General features: G+C 34.7%; 4 protein-coding genes across 8 annotated transcripts; 1 reads left to right on the forward strand and 3 right to left on the reverse strand.

Annotated features, from left to right (window-relative positions):
• Nucleotides 1–2,121: 2,121 nt before the first annotated feature.
• Nucleotides 2,122–5,302, reverse strand: LOC101256959 (exocyst complex component EXO70I). 2 transcript variants are annotated; one of them, XM_010316498.4, is made up of 2 exons: nucleotides 4,939–5,302; nucleotides 2,122–4,665 (listed from the first exon to the last, which is right to left on the reverse strand). In XM_010316498.4, the coding sequence occupies exon 2, from the start codon at nucleotides 4,618–4,620 to the stop codon at nucleotides 2,596–2,598; it is 2,025 nt and encodes a 674-aa protein (XP_010314800.1). In that variant the 5' UTR covers nucleotides 4,621–4,665; nucleotides 4,939–5,302; the 3' UTR covers nucleotides 2,122–2,595. The 2 variants fall into 2 exon arrangements, with proteins under 2 accessions (XP_010314800.1, XP_025884565.1); XM_026028780.2 differs by having other exon boundaries at nucleotides 4,943–5,240.
• Nucleotides 5,303–5,964: 662 nt separating this feature from the next.
• On the reverse strand, nucleotides 5,965–8,428 carry LOC101244565 (cationic amino acid transporter 1-like). Its single transcript, XM_004253140.3, has 3 exons — nucleotides 8,011–8,428; nucleotides 6,803–7,576; nucleotides 5,965–6,680 (listed from the first exon to the last, which is right to left on the reverse strand). Exons 1-3 carry the CDS (start codon nucleotides 8,426–8,428, stop codon nucleotides 6,073–6,075), a joined length of 1,800 nt encoding a protein of 599 aa, XP_004253188.1. The 3' UTR covers nucleotides 5,965–6,072.
• A 1,128-nt stretch (nucleotides 8,429–9,556) lies between these two features.
• Nucleotides 9,557–11,569, forward strand: LOC101256464 (uncharacterized). The gene is made up of 2 exons (XM_004253012.5): nucleotides 9,557–10,052; nucleotides 11,183–11,569. Exons 1-2 carry the CDS (start codon nucleotides 9,633–9,635, stop codon nucleotides 11,363–11,365), a joined length of 603 nt encoding a protein of 200 aa, XP_004253060.1. The 5' UTR covers nucleotides 9,557–9,632; the 3' UTR covers nucleotides 11,366–11,569.
• Nucleotides 11,570–12,613: 1,044 nt separating this feature from the next.
• Nucleotides 12,614–15,764, reverse strand: LOC101256165 (uncharacterized). Of its 4 annotated transcripts, none has more exons than XR_011213480.1 (4): nucleotides 15,513–15,763; nucleotides 13,421–14,773; nucleotides 12,979–13,074; nucleotides 12,614–12,715 (listed from the first exon to the last, which is right to left on the reverse strand). XR_011213480.1 is itself a non-coding variant. In XM_069292737.1 (4 exons), exons 2-4 carry the CDS (start codon nucleotides 14,731–14,733, stop codon nucleotides 13,068–13,070), a joined length of 1,191 nt encoding a protein of 396 aa, XP_069148838.1. In that variant the 5' UTR covers nucleotides 14,734–14,773; nucleotides 15,513–15,764; the 3' UTR covers nucleotides 12,614–13,067. The 4 variants fall into 4 exon arrangements, 3 of the variants coding, with proteins under 3 accessions (XP_069148838.1, XP_069148837.1, XP_069148836.1); XM_069292737.1 differs by having other exon boundaries at nucleotides 12,614–13,074; nucleotides 13,421–14,411; nucleotides 14,541–14,773; nucleotides 15,513–15,764; XM_069292736.1 differs by adding an exon at nucleotides 15,396–15,428 and having other exon boundaries at nucleotides 12,614–13,074; nucleotides 15,513–15,764.
• Nucleotides 15,765–17,935: the final 2,171 nt, after the last annotated feature.

A 17,935-nucleotide genomic window follows, 5' to 3' on the forward strand; every position in this document is an offset into this window, starting at 1 on the left:
TGACATTTCAACTTAGGGTTTCTTATTTTTTTAAAAAAGATTATTTAATATTAATAATTATTAAATATAATATAATTTATAAATTATAATTTAATATTTCGGTTTAAACCGAAATACCGAATTCCAAAGTAACATGTACCGAAAATCGAACCGAAATACCGAAAATACAAAAAATTAAACCGAAAACCGAAATATCGAAACCGAAATTCTGAAAAATTTTGATTCGATTCGGTGTTTCGGTTTTCTGGTTTTTATGCCCACCCCTAATGACTTGAATTCAGAATGTTAAGATTAAAAGTGAAAGGTATTTATCGTGTCGATATGTTTTTTTATTAAAACTTATCATGATAAAAAATAATATTATATGGAACAAAGGACTATGAGTACTTTTTTTCACTAAAAATAAAGTGATCAAAATTTGTTTTTCCAACTTGCAAATTTAGTTTTAAGTTGGAAAACAAATTTGGCTATAATATATAATCAAATTGGTCTATTAAAAAAAATTAAAATAAGAAAATATGTTAGTATGTCCAAAAGGATCCTAAGTTTTGCTAACAAAAATTTGACCAAACATGTTTTGAGATTTGTCATGTAATGATGTTTGTCTTCTTCCCATAGTCTTGTTTTTTATTTAAGAAATGCTTAATGATAAAGTCAAAAAGGTTGTGCTATAAAAAAATGGTTAGGCACATGGTTTTCATTCAATTCCTTTTTTTTTAATTATTATTATTATTATTATTATTATTATTATTATTTTCTTCTTATTTTAATCATCGCTTTAATTATCAAAGGTTATTTTGGGGATTGAGTTCTTTAATTATTTTAAAACGACAGTTAAAATTGAATGAGATTAATGCGAAGGATTGCATGAATTAATTAATCAAATGTTTGTTTATTGTAAATTAAAAACTTGATTTACATTTGAATCCCTTTAATCATTTTTTTTCTTTTCAAATTTCAAATTATAAAGTTATTGCAAGTTAAGATAGAACAATAATTTTGATTAGCAAAAGGAGAGTGATTAAACTCTAAATTATCAATGAGCTAATACTTTTATAGTTGAGTTAGATTCAGAAAATTATTTTTTTTTAATCAGAATATCAGAGTTAGCTCCATCTCTATTTAAGATAACTCGATGTTTGACCCTCATCTTACATTGGTCGCTCCAAATATCACGTCGTGGAAATGTGGGGATTGAGTTTCCACATCGATGGATGACGAGTTATTTTGTCACCTTATATGGTCTTGAGCAATTATCGTTTCATGTTTGTTGCTTGTCAGATAATAGATAATTACCCGCCATTTCAAAGTAATAGACAATTACCCGCCATTTCAAAGTAAGTGTCGCTCTGATTCATTTCATGTTCGTTAAGAAAAGCATAAATAGAATTTTCTGTTAGATGTTTCCTTGGGAATTGAGCATTATTAAGAAGAAATAGTTCTCTAATATACAAAAATATATTAGAAAACAATCACTATATTCTCATCCCGAATTCCTAAAGAGACAATTATTTTTCGCTTAAGTGATACTTATTTTGGGATGGAGGGAATAATCGTTTTAAGGTTACCATTGGGAGGGTAGAAATCATTTAATAACCATAATTGTGAAGAGAAGAAGAAATACAAATTTAAGCAAGAAGAGATTTTGAAAGGAATGGAGGAATAGAATGATTATTTTCTTTTAACTCTCATGAATTCCAATGGTTTTAATATCATTTCCATGGAGAGAAACTATGTTGTTCCGACTCTTCAAAAATATTGCCCCACTCGTGTCAGATATGATGCGCACTAAACAACATTTTCGAAGAGTCCAAGCAGCATAGACACGAAATGGTGTTCAATAGGGAGAGTGGAAAACAAAAGCATTGAAAGTGAATAAGGCTTCCCAAAACACAAGAAGCTAGTAGGATGATACTAAAAAGTATAATCTACCAATAAACATTAAGAAAATCGACATTCCAAGATAAATCTTGTATAACTCGGTCCATAAATCTTGTATAACTCGGTCAATTGCCTCAGCTAGTCGACTAAAGGGCTCGAGTGCAATAAGAAACTCAAGTAAAAGATGTAGTTCATAACCAACTTATCAAATGGGGAATCATATCATATGGTAATTGCAAGTAAAGAAGACAACATATTGTCTTTATTGATAAACAACGTTCCGGCTAACGCTCAGAGCTCTACTTCAACTGACATTTCCATCTAACAGGAATAAATAACAGGTTGCATATTATGTAAGGATACATATAAGAATTGGTAAACCTCTAGAAATGAAAATTACCTATATTGTACAAGACAGCTGCGACAACGATCCAGGTGACAGTACTGCTTCTTACTTTGTCGCTGAACTAATCAGTAAGTATGCGAGACAAATTGAATAGGCTTAGCTCTAACTAAGAGGCACGTTGAGGATAGCTGCATCCCAGTGTGTCAACAGTTTTGTGTGGCGACGATGTGCTTCTTTATGCTTGTAAATACGACCTTGCTAAATGGTAGTGAATGAATCCTTCAGAAACTTACTATACACAGAGTGACAGATGAACACCAGAAGACCTGTCAAGTTTAACTGTTGCCTTAATGATAATAATCTAACGATTACTTAACAGTAGGAGAGGTCTGATTCTGATCTGTTACAACATTGCTGAATTTTCCACTAGGATGTCGAACTTTAAAACTACCATGTTTCACAGGTTTTGAATGAAACAGACCGTTCAACACTTTTTCTAAAGATTGAGCTGTATATTTCACATATTTGCCACTTCCTTCTTGTTCAACCAATGGTCCATAGTTCTGCATGTAACTTCGGTAAACAGGCACAATTGCTTGAATGATTGACTGGCATGTCTTATCCCGTAGGTCTTTGTCCAGCATTACCCAATTAGACTGTTTCTTATACATTTCATCAAACGCTTCGTTAAAAGCTTTTAATCGTTTCTTGACAAGATCACGAGCGGTGGCGCGCCCACCTGAAAACAAAATAAGACCTTCCCTGCTTAATAAAGCAGGAAGCTTTCCCCAACTTTCTTTCAAGAAAAAGGCAGAATAGTACTCCTTGTACTGTTCATGCTCCTTCAACCAAGAATCTCCCAACAGACCTCCAAGCTTAGTTCCTTTCAAATGCTTATATAGATGCCAATGATTATTCATCAAGAACACATATGACAAAATAACATCTTGATAGGCCTTTGACCATGTCTCTAAATTCACGTCAACAGCTCTCATTATATTCAGTAGCTCAGTAATGAGAAGCCGCTCTTGAAATTTTTCCTGCTTCCAACTTCTTTCAATAATCAGAACTTGGGTGAGGATAGACTTATAATCATCCCCGAGCAACTTATTGCAATAGTCGGTGATGAAAATGATAAGTTTCGGAACAGTACCATCAGGTGGAGGTGGCATTTGCCTTTGCAACTCAACTTGAACCAGAAGTTCCCAAAAGATCTCACTAGCACCTTCAATCACACTCTTGATCAAATCCCTAGTCAAATTTTGTATTTCCAAACACGCAGTTCCACCAAAGAGCCGATTGAAATCCAATCTTAACTTGTTTAAAGATGCAAATATGTCCAACAGCTTCAACAGCTTGATAGGATCCTTCTTACTCTCTGTCACTGTTTTTCCAAATTGAAGGAATGCAAGAATGCCTGCTTGGGCAGCTATCTTAGCGAAACAGCTCATCCACACATCCAACCCGATTCTCTCAAACACATCATTACAAAGTTTATATTCAGCTTCAAAAAGATGTTTTACAGCAAATTCTAAATGCTTACCCCACTGAGCAATGTGACCCTCTATGCTCTGCACATCATTGAACTCGGAGACCGAAATTTCTAAATAATCCAAATTAAGAGCCTGCAAACTTGTCCGGACATTAGAACTCCTCACCTCAACATAAATAGATATGCACTTATCGAGTCTGTTATTAGCAATCAATCTTCCGAGTATAGCCTGTAGCTTCTGGATAACGATCACTGGCAAAGGCGAGGGCGCAATGCATGCTTGTTCACCTGGCAAGGCTGGATCAGACATTGGCAGTGGAATAGTATTTTCAACCAAGAGCCGTCGAAATTCACTTTCCAATCTGTCCAACGCAACCTCAAGAAGCCCTCCATCAAGCCGACCCTTTTCCTCCCCACTGTGCAATTCCCTAAGAGAAGTCAATGCCTCCTTCATACTTAAAGTAAACCTGTCATCAGCAACTGCATGATCCTCTAGATACTCTACAATATCTGCCAACCACTGAATTGCCATCTCACAATTCTCCCCTAAAAATCTTAATGCCTCTTCAAGCCTCTTAAGCACACCAAGGTACCCCGGGAGGTCCGATTGAGGATCAGACAACGACTTCTCTAGTCCATGAATTGCATCAAACACTTTTAACACCGCCGTCGCAGGGACAACAGCACGATTAATATGTCCCCCAACAGCACCAAGAGCATCTTTCTGAGCCCTAATTGGCCTTATAGCAGCCTCCAAAGCTGGTAATCTCTGAATAATCTCATAAAATCTAGGCCCAGCTTTTTCAATAGATAAACCTAAAGCTTTTGACTTTTCAAAATTTGCCCTCAAACATTTTCTTGCTGACATCAAATTTTCAATCCCTTTATCCATCTGGGTCATCCTTAAATTCACAAAACTAATCCACTAATCAACCCACAAATGAATCTGAATAATCAAACAATTTAACACATAAAGATCAAAGCTTTCCTTATAGAAAACTACCCCCAAAGCCCTAAAGCCCCTATAAATGCAATACACTGAAACAAACTTCAAAAAGATTCAATCTTTTGCTCTTCATCATATCTAATGATCAAAATAAATAAACCCCAACAAACAATTGCAGACCCCAAATCAAGAAAATCAACAACAATTCATACAACAACAACAAAAAGACTGATATATAAATATAGAAAAAATGCAGTTGTCAGAAGTACTCACTCACAGATAAATTGCAAATCAAGATCCACCAAGCAAGATTTGAATTTGGGACTTTTTGTATATACTAAATGAATGTTTTGGGAAGAATAAAAGTGAAGGGGTGGAGAAAGTAAACCCTAAAAAGATAAATTGGGAAATGAAAAGTGACTGCTTTTTCTCACAACACACTCTTTGCTTAGTCCAAGAAATTGTTTGTCCTCCTGGCAATGACAAAGTGCTGGACTACACTACACCATTTTTTATTTTCTCTCTTTTTTTTTTTTTTTTCTCTCTCTCAAACTTTTTTGACAAATTTTAGATCTTATGAAATGATTTTGTTCAAATGGAATCATATTTTGTGTTGATTCTACTTTGTGACTCACCCCTTTTGCTATTTTTGGAAAAACAATAATTATTTTTGTTTCATTTTAAGGATAATTTTTTTGAAAAAAAAAAATTTTTTTAGGATAGTAACGAGTAAGATTAAGGTTTGAAAGTTCGAATTATGAAAAAGATAAATAAAAATATTATTAATCGTTTGAGATTAGTACTCAGTTTAAACTCTATAAACTAAGCTCAGAAGCAAACCAAAATAGTAAAAGGTTGAAGGAGAGGCATCATTCAAAAAACAACGATCAAGTGAATTAATTAAGACTTTAACGTATATACACCGAGCCTATTAAAAAAATAAATAAAAATATTATTAACCGTTCGAGATATGTACTCAGTTTAAACTCTATAAACTAAGCCCAGATCAAGCCAAAATAGTAGAAGGTTGAAGTAGAGACATCATTCAAAGAACAACGGTCAACTGAACTAATTAAAAGTTTAACGTATATGCATCGAGTCTACTAAAAATAACTAATTGAAAATTTAACGTATATACACCAACCATATTACCTAATGGAATACACATTGAAAACATTGTATTACCCAACCAAACCAAGTATGAACATATACATTAGCAAAGAAGATCAAAACTTTTGTGTCCAATTGATTTAAATCAAAGTTGGAACACAATATTTATTCGCATCGACAGCTTATATCATGGTTAAGTAGTTTAATAAAGTGAAGACATGCATTCATTAACGTACAGACACATGTCATATAATTATTGATTTGACGTAAACATCTGATGCACTGCACGTATATCTATTACATAGGTGCACTAGGAACAATATCTTTGCTATCTACACCATTTCCCTCTTCAATATTCTTCCATCCTCTGCCCCTTTTAAACTCTTTTGCAGTGTCATAAGAAGCATGAAGTCCAAAAAACAAGTAATACACCAACAAAAAGCCAGTCCAGACACCAAATCTCATGAATGAAGCTCTATCTAGTGAACCTAATAGAAAAATGTTGATAGCAATTGAAGCTGATGGTAACCATGGCACTAGTGGTACACCCCAAAGTTTTGGTTTTCTAGCTTGAGGAACAAAATACCATAGTCCAATTGTTGCTAGTAACCATATTGGCAAGGTAATGCAATAGCCAATCCAACCATCTTTACTTAGTCCCCAATAAGTAGACGTGGCGATTGAGGATGCAAGAATGATCAAGAGAGACGTGATAAGTTTGTTGCGATTTGCTATAGTTGTATCACCATGAACGTAGTAACGTCTAACGAGGAGAGCAAGGGCAACGAGCATGAAGATGAAGAGAGTGGAGATTGATAGGAGGTTGGAGAGGATATCGAGTTTCGTGAATAAGGCAATGATTGCTGTTGCACATGACATTACAGCTGTGGCATTGACTGGTGTACCTGTAGATATAACATGGCTCAACGTACGTTAAGGTTCGTGGTCTTGAATTCATCAAGTTTAAAACAACGTACGTTAAGGTTCGTGGTCTTGAATTCATCAAGTTTAAATCCTGAATACGTACCTGTCTTGGCATTTACTTGAGAAAACCAAGGAGGCATCATGTGAGTTCGTGATATATGAGTTAGATAACGAGCCTGACCAACTGCACCCACCAGTAACACCGATGTCATTCCTTTCAACGCCCCTGCAGCTACGATATACTGTGCCCAACTCCATCCAACAGATTTAAACGCCACGGAGAATGGTGCTTGAGTATCAATCTTCTGATATGGCTGCATCAGACACAAAGTCATGGCTAGTAAACAGTACAGAAAAGTTGTGATCACCATAGAACCAATTAGTCCAATTGGAATATCTCTGCCTGGATTTTTAGTTTCTTCAGCCATAGTAGAAACAGCATCGAATCCAACATACGCGAAGAACAAAACTGCAGAAGCTTTGAAAATCCCGCGAACTTTAAATGGAGCGAAGGGGGTGTAGTTCTTGGTATCCGACTTTATTAGGCCACAAACGATGATAAAAAAGATCACGAAAATGTGAACAATAGTGGCTATGTAATTGAGACGAGACGAGCCCTTTGTACTAAGTATTGCAATTATACAGATGATGATACAAACTCCAACAGCAATCGGATCTAACTCGTTGTATCCTTCTGCTAAACTGTCCACTTTGATGAGGAATTTATCCGAGCTGAAGTTTAGTAGAGTCGCGAAATAGGAAGTCCACGTACGAGCTACTGCAGCACCAGCAATGACATATTCAAGAAGTATATTACCAGCAGCAATGAAGGCAACAAAGTCACCTAACTCCACCCTCAAGTAGGCAAATGAACCACCTAAAACATCGGTAAACAACTTCATTCGCGTTACCATTCATAGAAAGTGAAACTAGTATTCCGAAAAATAAGACAGATTATCTGCTATAACGCATCATAAATAACAAAGTTCATAACTTTACCTAATGTTTGCTGCCAGAGTTGAGACTTAGTCCTGTGTAGCTCGGACTCTTCAAAAATGTCATCATCAGGTGTGTGTCGAATTCTTAAAAGTAGTACATTTTTGAAGAATCCAACACTGGTGCTGTAACATTTTTGGAGAGTCTGAACAACTTAGCCTCGGTCTCTATGTATACCAATGTTAGAAAACAACTCAGAGTTTGTATTCATGACTAAACACAACTTCAATTTTTCACTTTTAAAATGAAAACTACTTATGTTATTATATGTAACAACTACGTCTCAGTTCCAAACAAGTTAGAATCGACAATTACCTGCTACAGGAATCTCAACCGCGAACTCGGTGTAGCAAAATACAGAGAGCAAAGCAGAGACACCAGAGACAACATAAGATAAAACAACAGCAGGACCAGCCTCTTGATTAGCTTCAAGGCCTGTAAGAACAAATATTCCAGCTCCAATAACAGCTCCCAATCCAAACCATATCAAATCCCACCAAGTAAGTGTTTTCTTCATTTCATTCTGGCTCCGCGACTTTGCTTCCAACTCTTCCTCGTCTTCAGAACGTGTTAGGATCCTATCGATTAGTCTTGTTGGCGTTTGTATCAGTGCATTCGCGTAGTTTCTCCAGCTTTTGAACGATTCCTCAGGAAGAAAATCGTCTTTCGTGCATGAACATACTCTTCTCCTTACTCCTGAATTTGTTTGTTGATCTACACCCTCAACACCCATTCTTCACAACTTGACTCCTAAATTTATAAAGTTTCAACATAAAGAGACGATAGAAACGCGATATAAACATGTACATAGGCGATTACAGGATTCAAACGTCTACAAGAAAAACACATATTAAATCAAATAGATTCAATGTGACACAAACATGTACATAGGTGATAGGCGAGTACAAGATTCAACGTCTATAAGAGAAACATGTACCTTTTAATATCGACCTATCACATTCTCGACTTTTAAGTTAGACAGCATCGAATAAAGACGTAATACATAAACATGTTCTATAACTAATTGGCTTCAGTTAACTAGCATCTACACCGTCCAACTTTGGATGTGCAGATACTAAATTGTAATAAAGTTGAATAAGTAAACATACTACATAACATAATACAAATCAATTGTCACTTACGGCGAGTGTCATTCACGCAAATGTATATCTACTTTTTCAATTTTATACAGTAATGTATATACTATTATATTTCTTTTCACACCCCAAACATATATATAACTAGTGAATTTATCATTATATTTTGGGAATTGAAACAAAAACTAGAAAAAAATATGTAAATTGAAATAAAATAAAAGTATAATAAATATACCTATTAGAGCTACAAGAGATATTCACAGAATTACAATATAAACTTTGTATATACTAATAATAAAGATATATAAATAGAAGAAAAAAATGTGTGTTTATTAACGATATTTTCTCTGAATTCATCGTCCGGCAAAAGATACTAAACAGCTAGCAATACACTCCAAAAAATAAATTATTTTTGTTTACCACGTTTTATCGTTTGATAGTTGATCTAAATATGTCTTTAATCTTATGCATAACACATAACATACTCTACAACTTTGAGTGCGTACAAATAGACATTTAAACTGAATATAGTCGAACAAGTATACATGCATCCTACGTGACATTTTACATCTTATATAACATTGTATGTAACTACGTCACGTAGGACGTGCACGTGTCTACTTATGCGCAACCAAAGTGTTTGAAGTAATGTCCATGCAACTCCTCCATCTTGCAAATTCCGATTTTATTGAATTAATCAATATATGTGCTATCGAATCGTTTATTATAAATTCGATAACTTTTGTAAAAAACATTTTAACATATAGTAGTAATTAATATTTGCATTATGAATTTAATTTAGAAAAGGGCAAAAAAGGAACTTGAAAAAAAAAAACAGATATGGGCACTCCATTCTGCTCTCGTTATGCTTCTCTCAACTTCACGCATTTTTCCCCCAGCTTAGCTCCGGCGATTCAGTTAACGTTCAGCACTACTTTCCGGCGACGGAACGTCGGCGTAGTATCTCGAATGGAATCAACATCCATTTCTCCCTCCGGCGGCTCCGGCACTACCGCCGTCAGCGCCATTGCTGCCGGCGGCGATGCGACCACAACCGGCAGCAATAGTACAGAGGAGAGCTCGATTACCGATACGGTGGTTCAGTATGTTGTTCTACGGAGAGATTTGATTGATACATGGCCGTTAGGAAGTGTGGTTACGCAAGGCTGCCATGCCGCCGTCGCCGCCATTTGGTCTCACAAAGACGATGCTGTTACTCTTCAATATTGTAGCCCTTCCAATATCGATTCGATGCATAAGGTGAACCGTCTAATTAGTTGATTTTTGTTTAGTAAGATTCATCATTACTGTTTCGGATTCACCAGATCAGTTAATTATAATACATTTGATCATGTTAAAATATTCATACTATAAGTTAGCTAGAAGGTGATTGGAGGTATATCTCTGTAAAAACCAATACTTAAGCTGAAGAAATTGTAAAGAAAATACTTTTATTGGTTAACTTAGTATATGCTAATAAGATTATGGAACTTGCAACAACTTTAATGATGATGGTTATGTTGACTGCAATAACTGAGTGTGTGCGCCTCGACTATTTCACTGGGTACCTGTTTACCTATTAGATAACTTTGTCCACTAAGGCTTAGTCAGATGGGATTCATAGGAAGGGATTATCTAGTTTTTCTTTTCCTGCTGGAACTTTGACTCTGATCTCCAAGGTTTGTGCCCACTACATTGACTGTTAGGCCATACACAGTGCTAGTGAAGAATGTATTTTAGTTGTTAGATTATTAATTTAGATATCAAGAGGCTGAAAATTCTCATGGTTGCAAGGATAGCAAATGAACGTGATGGGTAAGGTTGTTTGACACGTTGGGTTATGTTAGGAGAAGGCCAAAATGGTGTCACATGTTACAAGTTGTGTCGTTGGTTTCCTGGTGCACTATCTCCTGTGATATTTATTCTCTTAAGCTGTTCAATTTTCAGTTGTATGAAGTTGAAAAGAGCCAGATTGGTGTTCTGTTAGCTCCTTTGTAGTGAATTAGTGATCGCTTAGGTTAGTATGTAAAACATGAATTATGCAGAATTTTACACTGAAGTTGCTTGCTGTGAATTTGGGGTTTATAAGTGCCATTGGACATTTCTAAAGAAGTTCAATATTCTAGTTTACACTATGGTTAACTTATATTCTGCAATGAAGTAAGATTTTTTTTTTTTGAGGAAATGAAGTAAGATTATTTGTAAGAAACTTCCTTTTAATCAGGAATGACGTTGTAAGATTATTTGTAAGCAACTTCCTTGTAATCAGGAATGACGTTCGCATATGTCCACTTCGATGCATTCCAAGTTCTAACTTAGATTAGTCCTTGGTATAGGGATTTTAGAGAAAATCAAAGATTCAATTCAACTTTTTTTTCTTGGCTATGTAGGTAACCCTTGAAGTGAAGGGTGAAACCCAGATATTGAACTTGGCAGAAAAGCTAAAAGCTGGGGGCATTGCTCATAAACTGTGGATTGAACAACCAGAAAACATACCAACCTGTCTTGCTACAAAACCTTATCCAAAATCCCTGGTATCTTCATTTTTCAAGAAGCTAAAACTTTGTAAATGATGAATTTCAAGTGTCGTCCGTTTATGTGATACTGACACAAGTAGGCTTAGTTTCAGTGTTATGGAATTGAACCTATTTGCTAATGATGAGCTACTCTTTGTAATGATTAATATTTCTTGCTGAACCCTTTGACCTTTGCATGCGGTTCATCTTGATTTATATTTTATAATCTGGTGATTCTGTCCAGATGATTATTGGTCTTAATTTTTAGCTATTTTTGAAGCCTTATTGATTTATGCTCTTATCTTTTGGTAGTGGTGATGAACCTGTGTATTTTCTAATATGGCTTCAAAACTTTATTGCTGAGCTTCCACTCTGCTGTGTGGCTTATCCTCTTAATTATAAGGCCAACTTGTCATGTTTGGCCTGTCTCTCCAGCTCTAATCTTTTGGCAGTGGTGATTAACTTATGTATTTTCTACTGTGGCTTCACAACATTATTGTTGGGCTTCCACTCTTCTGTGCTGCCTGTCCTCTTATTTATCAGCCCAAATTGTGCGTTTGGCCTGTCTCTCCATAAGTTGTAATGAATTTTGCAATCGACCAAACTACCGGAAAATGGGTTCGTTGAAGAATGCAGTACGTAAAGAATCTAACACAACCTAGTTGGTTGAGGAACCTGGTAAGTCAAATTCCTTCAAAAAAGATCTGGGGAAATTGGTTTACGGCATTTCTTTCTGTTGGCTATGAAAGTTCTTTACCATCGAGTGAGTTATCAAAGTCATTTGCCTTCCTTGTTGTCTCTATCAGCAGTCGAGTTTCATGAAATGTTGAAAATTATTACACTATGCATCTTCTCAGATTAAAATGAAAATTCTTCAAATCTTCTGATTATTTTGTCGTTTACTGAAATAGATATACTGCTGCAGCTTTGTGGCAGTTGCTGTACACTGGTATACCGTTTATGTAGTCCTTGTTTGAAGGGCTTCCCTAGTAGTTAGAGAGATTGTCCAATTTTAAAGTCTATAAACAGGTAGTAATTGGATCATGCAATCATCTAATCAATCATGACAACAGTCAATCCAATCATTTCCATTTCAGTTCGTCCAAGCAATTCATATTACTTTTAATTACAAGCTTTATACTACTTCTCTTACCATACACTACACTTATGTTAGTTATTAGTTAAGTCCAATTCTTTCATGTCAGTTTTTACGTAACTTTCGGTATTAGGATGCTATCAAGTAGTCTAGGAATGTAATGTTGAGAGGTAGAATCTCCTTTTTCTACATTGATACTCTAATAGCAGTTGATAATCATTCAATGATATTTTGATTTATCATTTGATCTGATACATTACCATTTTTGGCCATCAACAATCCTATAAAATAAATTTCATGACCACCAGAACCTGTGGCAAATTCAAAGGGAAATATTACATGTGTATACAAATCTGATTTATACACGAATCACCAGTTTTTTTTCTCTCTCTGGTACTTCTGTACAGAGCCGTTTAAGATAAAAGCTCTAAAGCAATACAAAATAAAACCACATATATGTCCTATTCCTTTTTTTCTTTGGATTTCTTTTTTCTTAACTTTCATCCTTTTCTTTTTTTTTTCTTTTTTTTTTTGTGAAAGAATTGTATGTTCCTAAAATTTACTTATGGAATACCTTTCCGACCCATTCCCTATCGGCCATACTGTAGCATCGTGTCTGACTCTGATCTTTCACTCCAAGCATGTCCAGTTTTAAGTTCTAATTTACGCCCTGAAATTAGAATATTTCCAAAACGTTAATCAGAAAACTGTATATGATTAAGCTGCTAATGATAAATATAGTTTTATGTCACAAGCATCAGTGTCTCAACAGAAACACATAATTAGAAATCATAAAACATGATAACAACATAAAGTGATTTTGTTACAATTATATTATTGTTACTTGTTCATGTTGTTACTTTGATTTTATCATTATCATCATTTTTATTGGTTTCTGAACAAAGATATAAGTAATACTGAATGTTCCTCAAAACTGGAAACAGAATAAACTGAATGGTAACTATAATCATACAGCTACCAACGAAGATATGTATACTCGAAACAGAAATACTCACTTGGGCTCCTGCAAGGAGATGACAGTTTCAAAGGCACCAGCCAGTGCTTTCACTCTGTTCTTTCTTTGCTCTCTAAGCTTACTTGCAGTCTCTTCAATCACATTATTGGAGACCACGGATTCCTTCTTCCCTTGCACCACTTGACGTTGAGGTCTTGATGAAGCTACAATAGTATTAGTCTGCTGCACTGCTTCACGCTCCTCTTCCATTACAGTTTCCTTTCCTTGGTTTCTTCCTCCATCCTCTTCTTTCACTTCTTGAGTCTCATCCTCTACTTTTACTGTGTTATCTTCAAGATGATGTTTGTTAGGATCATTGGTAATTTCTTCTGGTTCCATAGTGTTGCTGGTGCTGGTTTCTTCAACAAGTTGTTTCTCTTCTGATTCTTCCATCTTATTGGTTTCTTGGTTCTCCAGATCTGTTTCAGCATTGATTACATTTCCATTATGCTCTTCTTGATCTTCAATGGCTGAATTGTTTTCTCCTGCATCAGAAGCAGCAGCTTCACTGTGGTCAATGATCACGTCACTTTCAGTATCAGTGACTGGCAATTCTTCATTATCTTCTTGCTCTGATAGTTCAGCCTGAGGAATAACATCCTCAGTTGCATGGAGAGAATCAGTTATTACTGATGCTTTAGGTGTTAAATCATTGTGACTATCCTGATCGTTGCTCGACTTGTATATGTCGTCTTCATCAGTTTCAGCCTGCAGAATGGCATCCTCCACAGCATGAGAAGAATTAGTTATTGATGCTTTTGGTGTTGAACTATTGTGACCATCTTGATTATTTCTTGTTTTGTGTGTGCCATTATGAATAGTCCTGCCAGCCTCCTGTTTCTTGGAGATTATGCCAGTAGTTGTGCTCTTCTTTATTGTCCCTGGTCTAGCATTCGTGCTAGTGCCACGTTGTTTACTGGTGGCATCCTTACTCATATGAGATGCTCTGGATAATCTATCCGTCGTGGGTTTCTGGGATGTTGAACTTTTGCCTGAAAACGATGAGGATGACCGAAGAATTCTCTCTTTAGGATTAGCGCTTTTTTGCAAAGTAGCAAGAGGAGGCTTATCGAATGATCTTCTTCGATCTAGAGTAGGTTTATTGTGAATGTTGAGATCACCTGATGAAGACATTGTAGGCTTGAGATAGTTGGGAACATTCTTGTTTGATGTAGTTGAATCTGCTCGCTTCCGCACCGGAGAGTTTGTAGTTGATGAATTAGGACTTCTCATATAATTAGGAATGGGATGTGATGGAGATACCCCTCTCTTCTCCTTTCCTGCTGGAGCAGTCTCCTTTGCCCTTGTTGCCATTATATTCTTTGGCTTAACTAGATTTTGAACTTGTATTTTGCTGCAAAAGAATAGTAATAAGTTAAACTTATGAAAAAGTCACCAAATGGACTTCTAATATTTGCCATCATTGAATTCAATGAAAGATAAATGCATGCATTGTTCTAACTCTTACGCCAATTTCCCCACAAATTAGAAATATTGATCCCAGAAAAAATCTTGTATATTCCTCCTTCTAACCCTTTCTTTTATAATTGTGGTGTTTGTGTCAGCTTGCACGTATCTCGACTAATTGCAGGGATATCAACCATTTCCCACCAACAACAGACATCAGGTATCAAGTAATTTTATCTACTAAAGCTAAGACATATGGGAAAACTTACCTAGTGTTCTTGTCCTATCTTTTATATTGTTCCCTTTTCCTTTTTCTTATCCTAAGTCATACCCCCCCTCCCTCGCCCCCCCCCCCTGTGTCAATGGCCTAAAAACCAAAAGTTTTTGCACACATTTGTTGCTCATAATTGAGAGAAACAACTACCAAATATATAAAAACAATCTCTAGGAATACATTCATGGGAAATTGCAAAAAATAAAACAAACATTTAACTTTTGGCATTTTAATGCAATATAAGGAAAATGCACATATTAAATGGGAGTCTTTGAATAAGCTGTCTACATTATACCCTTGAGGTGCGGCTCTTCCTTGAACCCTAATCCTGCATGAATGCGGAATATGTTGTGCACTGGCTAAAAAACATAATCAACAAAAGAAAACAGAAAGAAAGACAAATTAATAGCACCTTTTTAATCAAAATAGATGATCCATGACCTCCACTATATTAGATAGATAGATAGATTATTGATAGGGAAAAGAAACTTAAAAGAGAATTGTGAAGAAAAAGATTTAAAATAAATAGGAAAGAAAAGTAAAGAAAAAAAAGGTTGAAGAAATAGAGAGATTGATGAACTTGAAAAGAGTTATTTTTGGGAGTTTGGTTGTTATATTAAGTACGAAAATTATGGATAACCCAAGGTTGTGGAAGCACATAAACACAAAGATGTAATTATCATTACAGCTCATATAAAAATTATTAAATACTATAATATTACTTTGGCTATTTCACCAAGGAATGTATGTCACAATTTTATTCATTAGTCTATATGAATATTCTTTATTTAGTTTGATTATATAATCTTGTAAATTAGTAATGGGAAGCACAACATAGTATAGTGCTCTGCCTGCACTTCCTCTCACATCATAATCTAATTTTTATGTATTTATTTGTCAACCACGATCGAGATTAGGGGTGTCAAATTTGTGAGTTGGGCTAAATCTGAATAGGTCAAAATGAGTTAAGTTAGTAAATGAATCGATTAATAAGTTATGCTAGTTGAAATAGAGTTATGGACAAAGTTAGAATGAACTAAATATTAGATCATTGTAAAAATAAACAAGACCGTTAGAGGTTGTTTGGTTGGAAATAAGATATTCTAAAATTAATTTTTTTTGGAATAAGTTATTCTATCATGTATACTCCCTCTGTCCCTATTTTACTTGTCCATATTTTCTTTTATATCTGTCCTTATTTTAATTGTCCATTTTAACAAATTAAGAAAGGACAACAATTTTTTTCCTAATATGCCTTATTTAATTCTAGAAAATTTCTAGTACAACTAAGTTGTAATGCATGCTATTTGGAAGCAGAAAATACATTTATTATACTTGGAGAGTTGTATAATCTTTTAAGTTAAGCGTAAAATTGTAACTAACCTATGATAATAATTGGTGCGTTAATGTGTGTCACTTCTAAAGTGGACAACTAAAGGAAGTATGTTATAGCTTATCTCATAACTTATGTATAAATATAGTGAAATAGATAATCTCAGGACGGCCTACTTTCGAGGGCTAGAACAATTTTGGGAATTTTAGGAGCTCAATACTTGAGCTAAGCCCAATGTAACAAGAGCTTGAACAGAATAAACCATTATTTGCGTCTTGATTTTCTTTTCCTTAGGACAAATAACCAAATAAACCATAATAATGAAAATTGTATTGACTTGATATAAATACCTGGTTCGAATAAGTTTTGCCCTATGGAAGTGTTAGTAATAACTCTCATATGATAAACACTTTAATGTTTTGCTTTAAAAGTATATAACCATTTTTTATTATACTATGTATATCGATACTTATATTACCAACAACTTAGAACGAACAAGTCCTCACGTTATTAGTATTTATTCTTTAGTGGTGTATACGCAATTCAATTTTTGGGTTGGTTGGATTTGTAATATACCCAATTATATCCATATTGGAAAACCATAGTGTTTTATAATTGATTTTGTAAATCAAATTTAAATTTTATAAATACTATTATTTGAATTGATTCGAATCAATTTGATAATTAGATTTACAGTTGTCTATATGGGCTAACTTATTCCATCCAGATTAATTTATACATGCTTTGAAATTTGACGGGTCAGACGTGACTAGCCTATTTTCTGTGTGGGTCAAAAAATGATTGGCCTAATCCACAAGTAAATTGATTACGGGCTTAGTCGGGCCAGTCCTCTTTTCTTAAAACATTATTTTTTAAAATTTAAAAATGAAAAAATTGTATATAATATAGCAAACTAATAACCTAAAATAAATGGAGTAGTTAGGGTTTGATTTAATTGTGCTCCATAGCAAACGTTTGCAAAAAATTGTCAGACGCCTCTCTCCCAAATATCTCGCTCGCCACTCTCCTCCAATTTCTTGCTCCTTCCTCACTTTTATACAAACACAAGTGTATAAAAATTGTTTCTAATTGTATAAAGCAAAGAAAATTGTATAAATACATATATTTTTATTCCCCTCTTCCAGATCTCGCTCGCCACTCTCTCAAATCTGTTTTATACAAACAGAAGTGAAATGTATAAATTGTGTTTCTGTTTGTATAAAGCGTGAGAAAATTGTATATACACATGCAAGTACATATATTTTCGTCCTATACACTTATAATTATACAATAAAAATATTCCTCTGCCCAATTTCTTTTGCCTTTCTCTCTGCCCAATTTCTTTTGTCTTTCTCTCTTTCTCGTTTTATACAATTTTTAAATTGTATCTAATTTCTCTCTTTCTCGTTTTATACAATTCGATTTAATTGTATATTCCTTGTCAAGTCTCTTTTGTCTTTCTCTCCTTCTCACTTTATACAAATTCAAATTGTGTATAATCG

This window comes from Solanum lycopersicum, chromosome 12 (genome assembly GCF_036512215.1).
Source record: "Solanum lycopersicum chromosome 12, SLM_r2.1".
NCBI lineage: Eukaryota > Viridiplantae > Streptophyta > Magnoliopsida > Solanales > Solanaceae > Solanum > Solanum lycopersicum.